The sequence below is a fragment of the Chinchilla lanigera genome, unplaced genomic scaffold, assembly GCF_000276665.1.
Source record: "Chinchilla lanigera isolate Chin_1 unplaced genomic scaffold, ChiLan1.0 scaffold00002, whole genome shotgun sequence".
Classification (NCBI taxonomy): domain Eukaryota; kingdom Metazoa; phylum Chordata; class Mammalia; order Rodentia; family Chinchillidae; genus Chinchilla; species Chinchilla lanigera.
In genome coordinates, this window is record NW_004955403.1 from 9,336,580 (window position 1) to 9,357,936 (window position 21,357).

Below are 21,357 nucleotides of genomic sequence, written 5' to 3' on the forward strand. Positions count from 1 at the left end.
AATAGCTGCAGTTGGAAAAAATTATAAAAAAATAAGTGTGATGATTTTAATTCAGAATTCTCCTAGAAAAATCATTAATCTCTGTTTTATTCTTTAAGTTCCTTCTGAATTACCTCCTCTTATAGTTGCCTTACCCTAGAGCCAGTGTTGGAGAAAAATCATGTTCTCTAATGGAATTTCTAAAAATATATTTCATTTTTTAGATGCCAGAAACTAAAGAGAATTTACATTCTGAGTCATTAGTACCACAAAATAGAACCTGTGGTGGGTGGGTACCAGTCAAAATATCAGGTTAGATCGTTTTCAATGACTGTCAAATTACTAGAGTCAAACTTGTTCGAACAAATGTTTTACTGTTTTTGTAATTTTTCCCTTAATTGAAAATGATCAAACATTAGACAAACGGGGTTAAATGTAGTTGGACAATGTTTTTTCTTTACAGTTGATACCATGTGAGCTTTGTAGGATGACTTTCAAAATTTTAGATTTCCAGAAATGGATTATTACCATGAAAGGAATCACTGATCGGGTTGGAAGTTTCCTATTCCATCTCTAGGAGATAGGGATAACGTGTGACTTTACACAGGATAGTGGGTAGAGAGAATACAACTGACTCTCTGATGATAATCTGAGGTCTTCCTTGGCAAAAAGTTATACATAAGTGTGCAGTAAAAATGAATGCCTTTTTATCTCAGTATAAGCTGTGTGGTCTAAACTTGGACATTCTTAAATGCTTCCATGAGGGGGCAAAAAAAAAAAAAAAACCCTACCTTCAAAGATCTTAGCTTCTTTTATACCTTTAAAATTTTTACAGCAAACTTAGTAGTTGTTCTGTAGGGGGCAATGAATCTTAGCATACTATTTTAGATAAAATAGTTTAGGAAAAGCCTGCATGGTGCCTTGGGAAGCCTCCCGGGACAGTGCAAGAGCTAATTTCCCAGATCAACACTGCCCAGGAATGTCTCCCCAAGATAAGGGGGCGCCTAGGCCTAGGTGACCCTCCGTGACCCTGCCTGGGTAGTGCCATCTCCTGGCCCTAGGTAAACATTGTAACCCTAAAGGAATGCATAGGTTGTAAAAGAGGAGATAATGGGGGGGACGACATCTATCACGGTTTGACATGCGACCTGCAACTGACCTGGGGTCCAACAGGATGAGAGAAAGACCACGTGCCCACCGGGGTCAGAGAATGTAACACCCCAATCTGTTGTCAATGGAAACCAAAATGTATATAAGGGGAAACAAAGTTAGCCATGGGCCCCGCTTCCAGATTGGCAAAGGAAGTGAGGGTGGCTAGCCTCAAATTAAACTCTGATTTGTTCTCACTGGCGATTGGCGTCTCTTGTGGAATGTTTGGGACAGACGGGAATTTTCTGCCGTAACAGTTCTACAAATGCATATTTATTCCTTGTATTCATGCACAGTGTGCCCTGAGTTCAACTAAACAAACTCCTTTAACTAAATAATGTTAATATACTTCCCTTTCTGTAGCACTCGCTATCCATGGGCATACCCAGTCTCAACAGGGTTTCCTTATTTTGTAGTGACGTTTTGTGTAGTAGATGACTGCAGCTGATGATGAGTTAACCCATTCACACCCTCTGTGCTCCTGTTGTGTGATTTGCTGGTAGATAAATAACCAGAAAGACCATCTGACTTCTCTTCGATGCCAAGTATGAATTTTGCTGCTTGGGTTGAGAAATTTTTAGTGAGTCAGAAAATGGGTAGTTGCATTTAATCTTATGTAAATCAGCCACAGGAAACTTTTGCTATTTATTCTACAGTCCGTCTTTCCTATTTCCCATCAGTGTCCTCAGCCCACCCATAAGGCAAAGCTGCATTGAACTGGTCTGCATGACAAGCTGTATTGAACTTGTCGCTGGCTGTGACATGCCCACTTAGACATGGGGTTGAACACGTTGAATAGAAATTAAGTGTGTTAATGAACCATTGTCCGCACAATAAATACTATTGTCTGTCCCTTACAAATGGGGTATTGATTCAGTGTCGGTGGGGTTTGTTTTCCACTTCATGAGGTTGGACTGTTACAGATCCAGTCACACATTGCTGGCGACCTTACACACACTTTGAGAGAATCTGGCTGGGGCTTAAGAATGTGATTTGCACCTGGAGTCTTTAATCTTGTCCAGGTATTTCTTGCTTACAGGGTGACCGGAAGTGGTAAGTCAGCAGGTACATAAAGTCCCTTTTAGGGAAACCCCGTATAATCATTTACAAATGAACCAGCATGAATCACATCTCCTTCACAATGGCAACCAGGTAACCTTTGCTCTCTTCTCTATCTTAAATCTTTCCCCATGCTGTTTGGCTTCTACCCCGAGAACACTGCGGCAAGACTAAGCAAATGCTTCAGTTTCTTCTTGTTCTTGTCCTAACGCTCCCCGCATAGCTGCTGCTACCTTCAGATTAAAGGACTCTGCTATGGTGGCTGCGCTTTGCAAGATGACTAAAATATTGTTTTAATTTTTGCCTTACCGGGGATCGAGCCCAGAGCCTTTGCCCTGAATTCTATCCTCAGCCCCCTTTTACTTTTTATTTTGAAACATGGTCTTGGTCAGTCGCTAAGTTGCTCAGGCTGGGTTTGTGCTTGTGATACACCTCCTCAATCTCTCAGAGTACTGGGACCATAGGCTGACTTTGTCTCAGTTCATTTAAGTACTAAACTATACACTTTCCAAACTAACTGATCCCACTTCAATATGGTCAGAATTTTATTCTGTAGTTAGCCTGAGGTCCTCTATGCACTATTTGTCAGAATAATAAATGTCTACTAACACAAAACTAGAGTTACACCTCCTTTTGTATCCAAGAGCATCCTGAGGCCCCGGAGTGCTTCACACACCCTGAACATGGGAACTGACGCACACCACCCTTTCCTCTCTGTAGCTGGTGGTCGTGCTTCTCACTGACATTAAGAGATTGTGACTGTTGATGTCCACACCAGAGTCTTCCAATGCACGCCTGCTCCATGTCTATTTAAATGGTGGGCAGGTATAATAGAGAGAGTTACCACGAGGTAAATGATGGTTAAAGAGTTTTGGTGGCATGGCTTGGAAGCCCAACCACCAATTTCGAATTGGACATAGGAGTAATACATGTTTTCTGAAACAAGTAGCTGAATCAGAACTAAAAAGAAAGGCAGGGAAGATAAAACTAAACCCGGCACAGAAAAAGGCAGGATTTCTATTGTGTGTAAGGACAGATTTACTTGAGTGGTTGGGGTGAGGAAATATGTTTATTGGTTTTCAAAGCTGATCTGGTTACAGTGATTTCAAGTAAACTTTAATCAGGTAATAGTTAGAAGTATCTTTTCAAAGCAGGGAGCTGAGTAGTAATTGGATAAGGCGGGAAGATTAATACAAGAAGGATCCAAAACTGGGTTCGGACTTGGGAAAAAATTGTATTTTTTCCATCCTTGGGTTCATTTTCCTCATCTGTCTACTGATTCACTTCCATTAATCAATAGTTTGAACAGTTAACCAAAATGCAATAGGCAATGCTGATATGATTCTCCACTGATAGATAACCAAAGTCCTGGATTCATAATCTAAAATTTATTTTAAAAGATACTATTCAATGTATGCAGCCATAATAATTTCCTCTTACCCTTCCAAAAGAAAATCTGCTTAAGGAGGTGGGGTGGCAATAAACAAGTAGTTAAATCATACTCTAAAATTATTCTAGGGAGTTTTATACCCAAACCCTGGCTACAGACACCAACCCATCAAGATTGAACCATAGCACCCTCCAGCCTGTGCAGCAGCAGAGCTGAGGGCTGAGCCTGCAGGGTTCACAGAAAAGGGCTGGACTTTGTTAACTGAAGATTTTCTTCAGGCAATACGTTTTCTTATCGTGTGTTTATATAATGTATGGACTTCAAAAATGTTGTTCCCTCTTCAAGTCAAAGGAAACCGTTATTCATTTTAAGGAAGTCAATTATAACACCACACCCCAAAACTCCTCCACTCCACTTATCTAACTTGCCCTGGACGTTTTAATTCTTAAAACTGGCTTTCACATACTTTGTCCTCACTGAGAAAATAACATTGTAGTAAACATCTTTTGAGAGCCCCGGGGACTGGATTCCACTGTTTGGTTTGAATGCACAGGGAGAGCTCTGGAAGGGGATGTACCAGACTCTTACAGGTCAAATTGTGACCTCTCTGTAGGACAATGTTTTCCTAACATTTTTATATGGGATTTTGACCTTGTTTCTAAATATTAGCAATCAAAGGATTATTTATAGCCTTGATTGATGTTCATAGTTAAAATAACACTTTTAAATTTTCATTTGTATTACACAGAATACAAATGTTTTCTTTGAGGATAGCTTTTCTGTGTAAGTTACACAGTGATTTTTATTGCTGAGGATACCTCTATTTGACCTTTACTTGGGTGCACTATTACTACCAAATCAAATTTTCCCATGTTACATTTTGCAAATCTAATTTTTTTCCAAGAAGATTGTGTTCTTCCATTAATTATAATCCAACATTTATCATGCATAATTTTTTTAGCTATTTTCAGTTTTATTTTATGTTAATTATTTTTTCTAAGCTTAAATTTTTCTTCAGGAGGAGTGAGATGAAAGATAGCTTTTGCATTTGTTATTACTTCAGCTCATTTCCTAACTATTAAAATGAAACAGGGTCAGGACCACATGGGGTCCAGGTCATAGGAGGGAGTAGATACAGGAAAGTGTGATAGCTTATTGTTTTGTCCTTTTGAGATTTGAATCAAAGGATTATTTATAGTCTTGATTGATGTTCATCGTTAAAAATAGCTCTTTTAAATTTTCATTTGTATTACACAGAATACAAATGTTTTCTTTGAGGATAGCTTTTCTGTGTAAGTTACACAGTGATTTTTATTGCTGATGATACCTCTATATGACCTTTATTTGTCTTGGGGTCTGTGTCTGGTCGCTCACCTCTTTCTGGTACTGTTTCCCTGTTCTGTTTGCCAGTGGCTAGGAACAAAGGAAAGTTGCTCCACCATGCCTTTCCACCATGATATTTCTGCCTTATAGCCAGCTAACCACAGGCTGAATCCTCTTAAACCATGAACCACATTAAATCTCTCCTTCTTTAAGTTGTGGATACCATGTCCAGCAATGGAGGAGATGACTAATACAGGCAGCAACCACCACTGTGCAGAATAACAGTGACTTTCCAGTCCCCATCTTATTTGACCTCTCAGTGCTTGGTTCCTTAGAATTCTTTCTTCTTTGGACCACTGTAATATCACCAATCCATATTTCCCGCCAAAATTCCAATTTCTTTGGTTGCTTTTGAGAATTCTTTATAGGATTTTTAAATGTTGGAGGTCACTTTCTTGGTAATCACTTTCTTTTTATCTAATCTGTTGTTCCTAAGTATCTCCTGGATTACCAAGGGTTTAATATTACTTATATGACAATAACCTTCATAAGCAGATTTTCTGATATTGAAAATCCTGGAATTTCTAAATCCACAGTTGATTATGATATAGTTTTAATTTTGTGTGCTAAGGAATACAGTTTCCTAATGCTTTCTTAATGTGTTTTGGATCCATATTTGACAGTGAGATAACTTTCAATTTTTTCTGTACAGCCCTTGTCTAGGCTTTTTCAATTTACCCTAGCTGTGGAGTAGCTTTGCATTTGTTTGTTTGTCTTTATTTTTAAAAAGCGTGTTCAAGGTCAGAGATTAACATTTTTTGAAGTCTGGTAAAATTTGGCTATACAGTTGTCAGCCTGTTGCTAATTTTTAAGGGAGAACTTGGATTACTGATGACATTTATTTCATAGATATGGTATTTTCAGATTTTATGACTTCTTTGTTTGTTTTCATTTTTTTTTTTTTTTTGAGACAGGTCTTGCTATGTAGTCTGGGCTAGCCTTGAACTCAGTATTGCCCGACCTTTTGATCTTCCTGCTTCAGCTTCCTTAGCACTGGGCCTAAAGCATGTACCACCACTCCCAGCTCAGACTTTACAACTTCTTGAGCCATTTATGGTCATTAGGGTTTTGTTTTTAAGTCCTTTTTCTTTTTGTTTCCCTATTATTTTTGAATCACTTATATACATTTATTCATAGCAGATTATGGACATGGATATGGTAAACTGGAACTTGGTATTCATCTAACTTCCCTTCATTGTGTTCTACTGTTTGGATCTTAAATGCTCCCCATAGGCCCTGTGCTAAAGCCTTGGTTCCCAGGAGGCACTGCTGGAGAAAGTGGAACCTGTGCGAGGCAGGGCCTGGTGGGAGGTCTGTAGGTCACTGGAGCTGTGCCCTTGAAGGGATGATAGGGCTCTGGGCTTTCACTGATGAACTCTTTTCTCCCCAGTGATGAACTGAGCTGTTTTGCCCTACATGCTCCCACCAGGATATGTTGCCTCACTCCAGGCCCAATAATAATGGAGCCATTATAATGGCTGGCTGTCACTATACCGAACCAATGTGCTTTGGCACATTTAAATCATGCTCCAGTCTGGATGAATTTGCATTTGAAACTTTCTCTCAATTTACCTCTTAAGTGGATGAACGCTGAGGACTGACCCAAAATAAATTACGTGAGTGTGTGTGTATATGCAGGGGGTGGATCACTACTGAGCTACACCACTGGCCCATAAGCTACTTTTAAAAAATATTTTGGGAGAATTAACAACATTGTGAAAGCCTGACTTTAAAAAATGTTCAGAAATTTTTGTAGAATTCCATATGGTTATGGAATTTATGAAAAACATTATCTTTGAGGCTCATGTTCTTCATGCTCAAAAAATACTTTGGATTCCACATGAAGAGCAGAGAGTTGAAGACAGCAGGATTCAGAAGTCCCAGCTTCTGGAGTAAACACACTAAGCTCTGGTCCTTCTGAAATCAGTATCACTGTTATAGCAGGAAACCCCAGCCCGGGAAAGAAGATTATAACTCCCACTTTCATAACTTCCTTCTTTTCCTTCTGCCAACTAAACTGGAAAAATAAATTTCTATGGCTTGTTTCAACTACTCTAATGTGAAAGATACTTTTGGATGCTACTCAACAACTATTTCTTTCTTGAACTCAGAGCCCCAGTCTGCTGGAATGACGTGACATATCAGATTTCCCCCCCAACCCTTCATTCTGTCTCCATAGTGAGTTATACATCTACACCTTTTGGTGTGGGACTTGGTAGCACTTTCCACTGGAGTAGGCGGAATATATGTTCCTGTCCACTTGTGTTGAACTTGGTCAGGTGCTTTGCTTGGCAAATGGAATGCTACTGAATGTAAAATGAACAGAGAGTCTAAGCATATTTGTGTGATTTTTATCTGGCTTCTTGCATGAGTCCTACTTGTCATGAGAAGAACGTGCTATGGATGACTAGTAGTGTCAGAATAAATATACATGTGGGGAGACATAAAAACATCACAGTTTAGATCCATATCCAGTCATTCCTGACCAAATCCAGCAGAATCATAGATGACTTACATTTGCATAAATGAGGAACAAATGCTTTTTTGCCCCCATAATCCACTAAACTGAGGCTGTTGGTTATGGAATATAGCTGCCCAGCTTTAGGTAATGAAGAATAATCAAGCTAAATAGATGCTGTTGTTCTCTTCCAGACACTTGATTTCTTCTCTTGAAGCTCTGGGCAACCAAACGACCCAGTGTTTATCATCACACTGTATGAAAGTAGTCTATGGAGGGTTTCTGGACGTGCTTTTGTTTCTTTGGAAAAGGCATAGTGGGGGCTGGAAAGGGCTCCTTTTTGACCTTTTTGAAAATTCACTGTTCATCCGAGTCCCTAATTTGAAAGGTACAGTGAGGAAAATCTGACAGCTAAGAATGACAAAGCAGATTGGAAATCGGGGTTCTAGTTAATATGTTTTAGTGGTTAGGCAACACTGACAATTACCTATCTCTAGACTTCTGAGTCAGGTTTTCAGCTTCTTGCTTCTCAAGGCATTTTTTATCTAAGGAACCTAATATGTCAGTTTAGTCATACGAGTCACTGCTAGAGGTGTGAGTGATGCAAGAGAAAGGGTAGCTGCATGACCCTGTCTCCTCACGTGGCCCCAGGATATCTAACTTGTTATTTATTAGGTTGTAGGAACCTGATCATTTCCCTGTGCTTCCTCTTTGTTAAAATATGTATAAAGACAGTGAAGTGATTGGCTCGTGGTTGCCTTTAACTAAAAACATGGTGGAGACTGATTTCGATACAGTCCAGTACATCTTGTGAGACCACTTTGTCAAATGTTGATTTCTCAAAGGGAAGCTATGTCAGCTGCTAGGCCACACCGTGAGAGCATCTCTTACAGAGTTACTAAGAAGTGGCCCGTCAAGGTGTACAAGAATGTGATGTGTGGGACACCATCATCTTCACCTCACACCGGGTACACACAGTGCTCAGCATGAATTTGAACTGTGTGGGGTGTTAGGGCATGGAAGGGAGAAATCACTAAGAGGGTACTGTTTAAAAAAGTTTCCCTTGGCAGAGATTTGTGAAGAGTCAGATACATGAACCTGAGAACTTGATGCCTACATAGAAATTTCTGGAAAAGCTCTCGGTTGTTGGAAAGTCTATGTTGTTGGAAACTGTTCATTTTGTAAAAGCCATCTGTGAAATAAAGGCAAATTGTCTCTGTTCAACCAGGCCATCCAAGCCGTTTTCAAAGCCAAACTCAAAGGAAGACATAAAGCAGGCTGCCTCAGTCAGGGGAAAACCTATTCTTGGCGCTGTGCCTCAGCAGAATCCCGCAGTGCTGGAGCGAGCAGCCACGGGTGGCAGCGCAGCCTCCTTACCAGCCAGGAGTGTGAGATTTTCCTGTCTTCAGCAGCGGGAACATCAGTAAGGAAAACAGGAAAATGGAGATAGCAATGGACTCAAGAATACAGCAAAAATCCTTGAAGACATCTTGGTGTCTTTGATGGAAAATAAGATGTCCTCTGATTTACCTCAGAAAACTTAATTTCTCAAGGCCCATCTTCTGACTGTCCTCAAACTGGCTCTGTGATAATCACCTGCTGTGGCTAGAAGATCTCAACAGCAGGAACACCTGGAATGACTTTGAGGCTCACTAAAGTTGAGGGCAGCCAGTGAGGGTGTTTAGAATGCATCAGGCATTGAACACTCAACTTGGAAAGCTCGAATCCTTCAGCTGCAAGTCAGGAAGTCAGCGTAGCTAATTGTAGGACCAGTGACCTGATCACAAAGGCCACAGTAGATGGTTTCTGCAGTGGATATGAAGTTGTTTCAAGTCACTGGAACATGGAAAACAAGGTGAGACAGCAGGCTGAATGTGGTCTCTGGACTGCCTAACACTTTTGTGTGACCAGATCTAGGTCCCAAGCTATATAAAGCTTATATATTCATTACTCCAGATGACTGGAAATATAGAATAATGAGTTCTTACTGGGATGTAGCTGAAGCAGCTCATGTTATGGTCTATGTGGGAATTCCTAAAGGTCAGAAGAGAAAGTCCTCAAAATTCCCAAAGATGGAGATGCTGGTGAAATCAGTAATTCACTGAAGAATTTATTGGCACATATATACTACTAAAGGCCTGGGAGAAGATAGGAGATTCTCTTAAAATGACACCAGAAGAGAAGGTGAAGAAAACCTAGCAGACCATGAATGATCCTGCTCGGGATCAGAGCTGGTGTTTAGACCAGTCACAAAGACAGCATTTCTATAGAGTCTGGAGTTCAAGGATGGTTTACTGCAGTTTCTCAGAGATACAGTATTTGTCCCAGCAGGGATTTTACGTAAGACTCATTTCCTTATACAACCTATAGCTAAAGACACTGTGTTCTCCAGAACATGTTAAACAGTGCTTCCAGCTTACTTAGGAATTCTGTCCTCTGTCACAGGCTCATCCCCCTGTGGAGGTGTATCACACATGAAGAATGCAGTGGAAGATGGTGAATCCAATTTTGTCACACTCTGAGGAGCTCCGTGATGCCTCAACATGATGGAAGTGACTTATTGCCGCTGTTCAAACTCTTCAGGCAGGATTCCTGTGGACTTTGACAATCGTTACCTCTTTTTGAACTGCACCCAACTAGTGAAGATACTTTGCCTGCTGTGTATCTCTGGTGTCTGCAAATACTAAATGTGTACGCAGAACACGCATCCTTATAGGCAACTTCTACTACACTCCACCAAACCTTCTATCAACTCTGAAACAAACACTACAAATTCCCACTGTTGGAGGGAACATGGTAACAGATTAAACAGGACACGAGAGCAAAAGAACAATGCGTTCATTGGGGACTAGCAGAAGCCCGCAATGTAAAGCAAGGCATTGCAATGGAAAGCGAATGCCATGGTAAGGTACGGTGTATTCAGAGTGAGTGAGAAGGGTTACATAAGATGCGTTGATGCCGTAGTCCTTCAGCACAATGACTAGCAAGAGTGGTTTCAGCCTGAGGCCGGACAGAGGTCCTCACAGAAGTACTTTTTGTGTGAAGTACTCTGTGTAAGCTCGTGGTGTGCCGAGTCTTTTGTCATTACCAGGCAGTCAGGTGTAAGAACTCTTCCCTCATAATCTCCTGCTCAATTACTGTTATTGTCGTTGTTGTTAGGGTTGATGTAAGCGACTTCATGCTGATTCTGTCAGCTTTAACATTTCTTTCACGAATCACTGATGATGACATGGGATGTGCAGCAGACGGCAGATCAGGATCACTTCTGGGATGGGGAAGAGAATCCCCCAGGTGAGCCCCTAAGGTGTGGGCTGAGTGGCACATGATGCAGCCTCAGTAAACACCGAGCATTACTTTTCCTGATGGTCGTGGGATTGTTATACCTCTGGGTGTTTAAGAAACTTATGCAATGACTCTGCGACAGTTGTTTCCTCCTCACTTCTCTCTGCCCCTGCCCTTGCTCACTTCCTCATCACTCACCCACATACTGGAAGCCAGCACCCACCGGCGCAGGTCCCAGGCGGGCCTCCCTGCAGTCTGTACCAGAAGGCGTGTGGAAGTGTGCCTCGGCTTTTTCATTGTATACAGTATTTTGCACACACAGTAGAACCATCTGGGCTATTAGCATATTCGACAATGAGCTAGCATTAGCAAAGCATTCATGAGCATCGTAATTGCCAAAGGCTGTATGAAGCACCGTGTGATCAAGGACTTCCAGTGCTGACGGCCCCTGAGATGACTGAGCCTTCTCTCACTTTCCAAAGGAGGAGACGGATGCCCCCTGGAAGTTACAGTGGCTTTTCCAGGAAAGGCAGAGTCATGGGGACTGAAGAGGGGGAGCCACACTCTGTGCCACAGCTGCTCCTGGAGGCAGAGTCCACGGCATCCTGAGGAGTACATGCGGCCCACAGTGGCAGTTACGGATGGTGCTTCTGCTAGAGATGCTCCCCAAGGAGGCGGAGATACTCAGAGTGGTCTATTTTCCCAGTGGAGAAGAGCAAGCTGAATGACTCAGGAAGAAGACAAAGGCAAATACAGAACAGAAATGCCTCGTTCTTGGTTGGACCTATTCCCAGTTATAGGATATACCAGCAAAGGTGTGTCCTCCAGGTGGTCTGGTTTTTGGTAGCTGAGCACACCCTTCATATAAGAGACGAGGACATGGATAGCCCTTTTTATGAGACACCTGGACGCACGTGGGCTATTTTGCAGGGTCCAGTGTTTCCTGTAGGTCACCTTATATAGTCAGTGGGGCAGTTCCTGCCAAGAATATGAATCAGAAGATGGCAGAAGTGTTGGGTGTGCTGTTTGAATACACCTGAGGGACTGGAGCAGAGTGGAGTGAAACGTTTAGCTAATATGAGTTCCCAAAACCCCTTCACTGCCTGGCGAAAACTCACGGACGGCGCTATCCATGTTGCAGGATTATCGCTCCTCAGCGGTTACAGGGAAAGGGTGTGTTCACACGGGGTCAGATTTGGCTCTTCCCTTTCACCTTCACTGTTGAATGTAAGTAGAACCACGACCCTACTGTCTCTTCGTTCTTTTTTATGAGGCAAATCTGAGTGCCTCTTGTGTGTCTGCCGCTGACTCCTCATTCTGTTTTGTTTCGGTCATCATTTCTGGCACCGTTGATGAGGACGAGTTCTGACTTCAGTCCAGTCCTCTGGGGTACGGTCTGCAGAGATTCGGGCCAAGAATATCTTGAGCTTCGGTGAGCACAGGATCTTCTCTCTCTCATTCAGAAATGTGGTCTTTGGAGTTGCTTGGTTCCCCTCCCATGCAAAAGGAGGCTGGAAGGAAGCAGCTGTGCTACGCAGAGGCTTTTGGATACGGGCCGCAGAGTTCTGGATGCTTTGGAGAATCACAATTTAAGCATCAAGAAAAGGCCTTCGAGGAATAGCTAATGAAACTCAGCCCTTTTAGCTAGAGATAAAAATAAGAGCTCAAATAAATTAATACAAGTACCACCCAACCTAGTCAGAGGCAGAGCTGGGGCCAGGGGTCCTCTGGCTCCATGCTCGGGATCCTGTAGCACAGACACTTCCCAGTGAGGACAGCGGGGCTCGTGGACATGGCTCACAACTGCTCACAGGCGTTTGTGAAGAAGCAAGGTACTTGCGTTTACCTTCCTATGTGAGAGGGCAATGTCGATATTTGCATTCACGGTGCTTGTTTTCAAAGCACATGTCCACCCTTCCACTAAGGCAGTAACCACTGAGGGATGAGGATTATCAAAATGCATACGACGGCGGGAGGAACTGGAGCATCTTCATGTCTGATCATTTCATTTTGGGAACCAGCTGCTCTAATCTCCCACTGAGTTTCGAAGTCAAAGGTATGTCATGCCTGAGATGGAAAATTCAGGTAGCCATCTCTGCATGATCCATACACACGTATCACAAAGTCAGTATGCACAAGACCGGTTTCTTGGCGTTTGGGGGCATGGGATGGGCTTGGGGCTATACTGCAGCACTCTGAAATCTAACCACTTCACTCATTCACTCATTTTTGGTCACAGAGCAGCAAACCAGCCAGAGGTCATTTTGTTTAATTCTGCAATTTAGAAGAAGGAAATGTGACTCAGATGAAGTGGGTTGCTCGTGATTTTTAGAAAGTAAAAGTAATTGAAGCAATGAAATCAGCGATTGCATCTCTGTGGTTATGTGCTTCATTTTGATTCAGTTCTGCTCCACCCCACCCCACCCTGCTCCCTAATGTACAGTGTCCGCTCCTGGTTACTTCTCTTTCTACGTTGTTTTAACCTCAGGAGGGTTCACTGATAAAGAATCTACCTGGGGCCCTAAATCCTTTCCAGGTCTTATGTTTCAACATTTCATTGAGGCTTCTGTGGTGATACAGAATCTTTTTCTAAAAAGTTTTAATAGTTTTTGTTAAAAAAATCAGATTTAGTAAGTGATTTATTGTGGCTGTTCTCTTAGATAAGGTTTCCAAGAAATATGATCTTCATTCCCCGGATCTCCAACACAGGATAAAACAATAACAACAAAACAAGCGAAGCAAAACAAAAAAAGAAATGTTATCTAATGTGACATTATTTTCCCTACTCAAGTCACTTGGACTGAATTTTTCCAGTGGAGAAGTATTTGAGTTTACACACACGTTCACACCTGTCATCTCACGATGGCTCAAAGTTTTTCAGTTGCTCAAAAATGTTAGACCCACCATCCAAAAGGTCCTGCAATTGAGGAAGAGAGCTTCAAGGCGTGGGAAAGAGGGGTCTGGAGGGCTCCACGAGGAATTATTCTGAAAAGTTCCCAGAGAGTTGGTAACAGTTTCACGCCTCCTGCAGAGAACGCAGGAGCTACAGCAAGGCAGGAAGCTGGCTCTGCATCAGCAGTAGCCTCACCTTCCGACAGACTCTGGCCCTGATCAGATTAGGGTAGCTGGTATAGGTTTCTCCCCAGACATTTATCGTTGGATGTATTTGGAATGTTCAGAATCCTCTCTTTGTGCTGTTTCAAAATATTAAATTAATCAGAACATTAGACGTTATTCCTCCCATCCAGCTGCACCCTTCCACCCATGAACCACCCTCCCTCCACTCAGAAAGTAATTCTGTCATTTCCATGGTTATCAAGAAACACAGATAACAGAGGAAAGCTTAACTGCCATAAGGAGTAGCTCAGATAAAGTGGCCTCACAGAATCTCAGTGATATTTATAAGACTTAGTAAATTCTAACTAGATGGTTGTATTTAACAGGTTTGTGGTAACAGATCCATTATAATTAAGGTACAAAAACCTGAAAATGTTTAAAACATATTATCTACAATATTACAATATGTTCTACAATTTCCATATTGTTGCTATTCTATGAGAAGGATGAAAACTCCAGAAAGGAATGTTGTGCCAGTGTATTAACAGTAACCCTGTCATCTGATTAGCCTAAATTTGTTAGCAAAATTTTGCATATACTCCAGTGAATAAGCTGATATAAAAATCTGACACTCTTTGTATTTGCAACATAATACTACTGGTCAGGAAAATAAACCCACCTGCACGAGAAGCGAGTACCTCATTTTAAAGATTCAGGGGTTAAAACTCAAATGCTTAAGACTTCAGCCAGATCACAGAGCTAGTCAACTCTTGTTCACAGCTGGGATCAGCCCTACATCTGGGCTACTTTATTTATGATTTTAAAATTTAATTTTTTGTCTTTTTGAGACAGGGTCTCACTCTGCAGTTTAGGCTGGCCTTGAGCTCACTTTGTAGCCCAGGCTGGTCTCGACTCTCAATGATCCTCCTGCCTCAGCCTCCCGAGTGCTGGGATTACAGGCGTGCGCCACTACACCCAGCTGTCTGGGCTATTTTATTTTCACAATTCCTCCCCAATAATAGGGGGCTTGGCTATATTAATCAGCTGCTTTAAGAGTTTGGGAGGCAATGTTATTCTACAGGCTAACACTGGGTACCCTGTAGGGCAGAGAATTTGCAATTTGACAGGGCATGTTCTCGGTTTTAGCCCTTTCTGGTAGCCTGGGTAGGACTGACTTAATCCCTTTACAGCCTGTTTCCTCATTTATCAAACTGGAGTAGTAACTGGGGCACGGGATTGTGGATACCACGTGATGTGTACCGCGCATGAAATGCAGGACATACAGTGCGCGGTGAGCCTGGGGCCCACCCCCTAGTGAGGCTGAGATGATTATTTCCTGAACCACAGGCCACGCTTTCTGTCACAGACAACAGTGGGAGCACCAAGTGTAACAGGCATGAGCACTGCTGGGGACACGAGATGAACAGTGAGTAAGGAAGAAGTCTTTGAGTTCTCCCACCATGACCGGGCAGGATCCTGTGGGAAGAACCCGAGGGGAACAGCACGACAGATCCACTGCACAGAAGCCCAGGGCCTAAGGAACTGAGCAGCCAGCTCCCCTTTTTATCAGTTTTCTTAAAAAACAGAGAACCGATTATTTTTTAAAATTAACAAGTTGTCACATTTTAGTGTAAGAAAAAGTAATTAAATCTATCAAGTGATTTTTTTAAGGTTACATGATGATTACTATTGAAGAAAAACATGTCCCAAAATTAAGTAATTTCTTTTGTAAGTGTAAAATCTTTCATGCCTCACTGCAAAAGTAAGTTACTTCTTGAAGTTGGAGGTGTCACATCAGCATGCAAACATGGCAAAAAAACATGGAGTTTATGTGTGACTGTCATATGCTTCCCCAGCCCAGGGAAGGGCCAAAGAGGAGGCTGATGACCAAAATGAAAGAACATGATCTTTGTTTTCCTTAAATATCCCAAGTCTCTAGATTTGTGTTGTCCAAAATGGTGGCTATAGGCGAGGCATGTAGCTGTTCAAATGGAGATGGGCTCACGGTGTAACACATGCTGAACTTGAAGCCTGAGAAAAGGTCTCAAGTGTACAAGTATTTCTCAAATTGGCAATACGGGGCCAAGGGTATAGCTCAGTGGCACAAGTGCCTGCCTGGCAAGCACAAGGTCCTGAGTTCAATTCCCAGCACCAAAAAAAAAAAAAAAAGGCAGTATGTTGAAATAATGTTTTAGATACATGGGGTTATGTGAAGTATATTAGCCCTACTTTCATCTGATTTCAACTTTCTTATTGCTACTAAAAAAAACTAGTTACATGTAGGACTTGCATTTTATTGGTGTTGGACAGAAATACAATCCAATATTCTAGATACAACTACCAATACACAGAGGAGAGAGGACCATATTAAAAGCCATTAAAACATCTGAACAATCAGTGATCCCACCCCAGGCTGGATTTGTTCAACACACTGCACACATAAAGGGGGAAGAAAGGGAAAGACAGGACACAGATGTGAGACCTGCGAGTCCCGCTAGGACAGTGACATGAGACCCAAGGGCTGGGTCCTCAGAACAACCATAATTAGTGAAAATTACACTAAGACACTTCAACATTTAAAGTCTCCAGGAATTATCCCAAGGGCAAATAGCAAATAAACTGTGGCTCCGTTAGGTCACAGGGCAGCAGTTCTATGCCAGGAGAGGACCAGAGGCTTCTGTCTGCCCAGTTCGTGAAGCGCGAGTGTCACTCTGAGATGGGCCTTTGTGATCACCCAGTTACTAAGGGTTTGTAAAAGGCAGTCCGTATGAGTAGAGAACGCTCACATTATTTGAAATAAGATTGCAGAAGTTCAAGTCTAAGGTGTGTTTTCAAAAACAACAGGGGTGCGTGGGGGTATAGCTCAAGGGCACAAGTGCCTGCCTGGCAAGCACAAGGTCCTGAGTTCAATTCCCAGTACCAAAAAAAAAAAAAGCAAAACAAAAAACAAAGCAAAACAAAAACCCAATAGGGATCTTGGTGGTAAGCAATTAAAAGGAGGCTGGTAGCATCGTGAGAGCAAAAGCTAAACCACAAGCAGTTCACCAAGAACAGAGGCAAGAGACCGCTGGAGTCTACTTGGGATTAGCACAAACCTCAGACTGGCCTCAAAAACTAACCCTGCATTTTCAGAACAATACGTACTCTGTAAAATACCACCTTCTCCATTTTGCTTTCACTTTAAAATTGGTGAAAAAAAAAAAAAGACTTAAAACAACAAAAACAACCAAACCTTGCAAAGGGTCCTTCATTTAATAAATCAGGCTATGGGGTCATTTATGTGCCGTAATGTAAATATAAAATAGGACAGCTGCTTTGTTAAGACTCTGGTAATTCTTTAACAGGCTTTAAACGTAAGAAATTTGATCCAGCACCTTCACTCCAAGGCATATACCCAGGAGAAATGAAAACAATAAATAGGAATATAGAACTAATACAAAAGCAGCCAGTTCCAAAAAGCCAGTGATTCCACTTTTGACATCTAGAATAGGTAAATTCACAGAGATAAAGGTTGGTTGTTGCCTAGGGGTTTGGGCGGGGTGGTTGGGGGGAAGGGGTAATTTTGGGGTTTGAAACTGTTTGAAAATTGACTGCAGCAATGATGTACAATGCTGTGAACACACTAAAAAACACTGAATTGTCCACTTGAAATGCATGAACTATATGGCTTGTGAGCTGCTATAGACCTTACTTCGATACTAGTGCAAAGATACTCAGTCCGTTTGGGCAACTTTCAATAAAACACCATTCATAGAAATCTGTCTCACAGTTCTGAATGCCGGAAGCCCAACAAAATAGCATCAGATTTGATGTGCAGTGAGAGCTGGCTTGCTGCTTCACAGATGGTGTCTTCTTTGCTGTGTCCCCACACAACGCAAGAGGTGGAAGAGCTCTGCATTCTTGCATGTGCGCTCAGACGCTACTCATGAAGGTTTCCTCCTCATGATTCATCATCTCCCAAAGGCCCTACTTCCAAGCCCGAACAGGCTGAGGGTTAGGTGTAGGTTTTAACACGATGGCGGGGGGCACCCTGGCACCCACGCAGTCTCCAGTGCATACCACTAAAAAGGCCCTTGTAGCAATCCCGTGAACATCCACTGTGCTGCACTCTTGGGAATTGTGCAATTCACTGTTTTATGTTAATACTTTCATATAAAGTTTATAGAATTCTTATCAGGGAACTGGAAAATGTAAAATGCTAAGTAGTTTAGATGTCACAAGTTTATGGTTATAACATAAAAAAGGGCACTTGGACTGTTTTCCACTTAGCAATGGGAAACGTGGACCAGATGATTTGAGTTTGCTATTGTGAGATTTTTAGACAGCCCCTAACAGCTTTAGTATGGCCAGTGGAGCACAACATTATCAAATTATCTCCAGATTTTTCTGGGATAATTACATTAACAGGAATGAACAAGGACGAAAGCCCTTCCTACCAGTGCAGGTCATCTCTGGCTACTGAATGCCTTTCAGTTACAAACTTCACATCATCTCCGACTTGTGGCTAGGGGCACGCACGCCGCGGAAGTTCCAGCCCCGGGTGTGCTTTATCACCTAGTTTATGAGGCCGATGGGACTCAAGATAATGAGATACGACTGAACCATCGAGCAACTGCCAGCACGGAGCACACACAGCAGTGTATTACGAGCTGTCAACATTTAATATTTTAAGAACAGAAACAATATTAAAAATATTTTTTGGGTATCAACAAACAGTCAAAAACAGAAAGCGCAGGGCTCCCCAGGCCCATCCTCTCCCATACCTAAAGAGCAGTAATCCAGCTGTAGTCTACTTTCCGGAATTTCCTCAGTTCTTTTTCTTCAGATTTTGACAACTGATATATAACATCTTCTCCCAAATCTGCGTTGCCCGTAACCTGGACATGTTCAGTAAGATTGTTTTCTTCGTCTGAATCATCACTTTCTTTCTCTTCCTCCATATCTACATCATCAGGAGTTTCCTCAGCACTTTAAACAGTAACAGAATTAAACAAACACTTTAGAAGGTTTCTAGACTATAACTTTCTAATTTAAGAAGATGTAGAATGAAAAAGCAAGAACAATTTGTCTTGAATGGACTTTAAAAATTATGGGTTATTATAAAAGAGCAGGTGAATTTACGAAAACTCTAATCTTAAATCATACACATCTGTAAGCACACAGGCACTGTTTTTCTGGGCTATCTTTAATAGATGGCACTTTTTTCAGTGTTTCCCTGATCCCACGTTCTTAACTATACTTGAAAACTGAAACACAGGGAAAGACAGTGGAAGAATCTCTTCATAAAGGGTAACACAAACTATCCTATTTCCCAAAACAGACTACATGATAAAATAAACATGTTTGAAGAACTGCTTTACCTTTTGGTCTCTTCAGACAGCAGCAATGAATTTATGAACATGGAGCACAGGAAAGATGCAGACGGCAGCACATGGGCCGGAGTGTGGAGCAGCTACAGTGCAAGAGAAAAATAGTGTCATTTAAAAAGGTTCTCCTTTGGCACAACATGTTTCTTCACCGTTGTGAGCGCTGAGAATCTAGCACAAAAGGCTTTCCCTGCAGCAAAGCCAAACTGCAGAAAAACTCTCCTGCTTTTCTACCTCTATGCAAACCCTCTCTCCCATCACCCCAGGCCCAGCCAAGAGAATCCCAAATCACGCGGTTAGGTTACTTTGTTTGGGTATTAATGTTATGTAGCACACTAACGATTATTCAAAAATTAAAGCATTTCTGTTTTACATGGTTTGCTCTGCTACTCACCTCATTAATTGCAGGTATGTTCTCTGTTAAAGGGAGCTGTACCAGTTCATTCTCTAACGTTTCATTGAGTTTTTTATCCTGTTGTTGCCTGTGCTTTCCCAATATGAAATAAAATGGGGTTGTTGGAAGGCTTTCTTCTGCTAGCAGCTGTAGGAGTTAAGATAAAAGGAAACTGCCTCAATAAAAAGGAAGGGTACTTTCGACTCAGTAATGTAGTACTAGAAAATCATAAACATCTGGGATGGAAGGAACTTGGGAAATTATTTAGTATGATTCATTTTGCATATGAAGCAACTGAGGCCCAGTCTCCCATTTACTGTGGGGAAAGCTAACAATGGCTATTTAGATGACAGAACCAAATCTGCCACTGCTTCTTTGTCAAGTTCTACAAAAAGTGACAGCAGAAGGGCTTTCAAAGGGCAAAAGCGCGCAACGATAGGGGGACACGCTGGGAGGACGGAGCAGGTCACAGGATGACAACACAGAGCTGAGAAAGCCCAACTCTAAGCTGTGGGAAAAGCCGAGAAGCTCCCCAATTCCCACACAGGGTCCTACAGGTGCTGAGCAACTGACAGCATGTGTGCAGGGTGCGCTGAGAACCCAGCGGGGCTGGTGGGGATCCATGCGGGAGGCCAGGGCTCTCCCTCAGACCCGGCAGAGGGCTCCAAGTACAATCTCTGGTGAACAGAACAAAAGTGTGTTTTTAGACTAGATGCTGGTGGCCGGTTTCATTTTCAGAGCTGATGGTGGCTGTCCGTCAGACAGGAGATGTCTTAGAACACTGGCAGCGAGGTGTAAAGCCTTCGGTCAGGGGCGCGGGTATAGTTCAGTGGCACAGCACCTGCCCGGCAAGTGCGAGGTCCAGAGCAAAACCAAAAACAAAAAAAAAAAACACCTTTGGGCAAAAGTTTAGAAGTATAAGCTGAATCTGAGCGGCCTAGGACATGAAGACTAAAACTAATGACCCTGGAGAGTCCGTCGGTGACGGTTCGGCAGTAAGGAGAGGCTCCACATGGGCAATCTTCCGAACTGCTCTGTGTCCGCGTTTAAGTGAGAGCAGACAGCTAAGAACCGTGGCACTGTGAGCAAAACCTACACAAACAAAGCGAGCCACGAGAACTGACTGAAACGAAAGTCTGATGGAAACGAGCACGCAGGAGGGGAAAGGAGACCTGATAAAAGGGAAGGCGGCCACCCAGAAAACAGGAGGAAACACAGCAGTGCTCTAGAAGGCCCAGCACTGCAAGATGAAGCTCCATGAAAAGGAACAGCAACGATGGGGGAAAGCAATTCGTCCCTTCTTAGTCGTTTCCCGGAAACCGGCCCGGGCTCCACACTTCGCTCACAGGGACGGCAGTCTTTTCAGGAAGGCCCCTTGCAACTGCTCATTCAAAGCTGCAGGCGCCACCTCACTTACTGCTTCCCGGGCCCGCCCTCGCCCCAGCGTAAGTGCTACCCTCTTGTGAAGGAATACACATTTTACTTAGACGACGCTGTTTAGTGCCCCTATCTTCCTGCAGACTATAAATACCTCCAGTTTAGAGACCTGACTATTTTGCTGATTAAAGCATCGCAAGTGTCGAGAGTAGTTTCTGGTCTGTAGTAGGCGACTGACAGTAAACTCAGTGAGTTTTAGGAGGAAAACAAATCACGGATGAAGGATCGAAGAACAGGAAAGGTATAGGACTTTTCATAACGCCAGAGGCTGTTAAGTGGAACAATACCTTTCAAGTGCTGAGAGAAAATGCTTTTTAACTTACAAGTCTGTACCAGCCAGTCGATCTAGGAGGAGAGAATAAAAACATTTCCAAACACGTGAGGTCTTGAATCTGCCTCCAGG

The 21,357-nt window shown here is 42.6% G+C and overlaps 1 protein-coding gene across 1 annotated transcript in view; it reads right to left on the reverse strand.

The window, feature by feature from the left end:
* Positions 1 to 16,035: 16,035 nt before the first annotated feature.
* The window catches only part of Wdr75 (WD repeat domain 75), a 30,592-nt gene continuing 25,270 nt past the window's right edge, over positions 16,036 to 21,357 (reverse strand). Inside the window, exons 19-21 of the mRNA XM_005373322.2 lie at positions 19,518 to 19,664; positions 19,118 to 19,209; positions 16,036 to 18,725 (exon numbers count right to left, since the gene is read on the reverse strand). Coding sequence (XP_005373379.1) covers positions 18,521 to 18,725; positions 19,118 to 19,209; positions 19,518 to 19,664 — 444 coding nt within the window. The 3' untranslated portion in view covers positions 16,036 to 18,520. The remainder of the gene's footprint in view (positions 18,726 to 19,117; positions 19,210 to 19,517; positions 19,665 to 21,357) is intronic.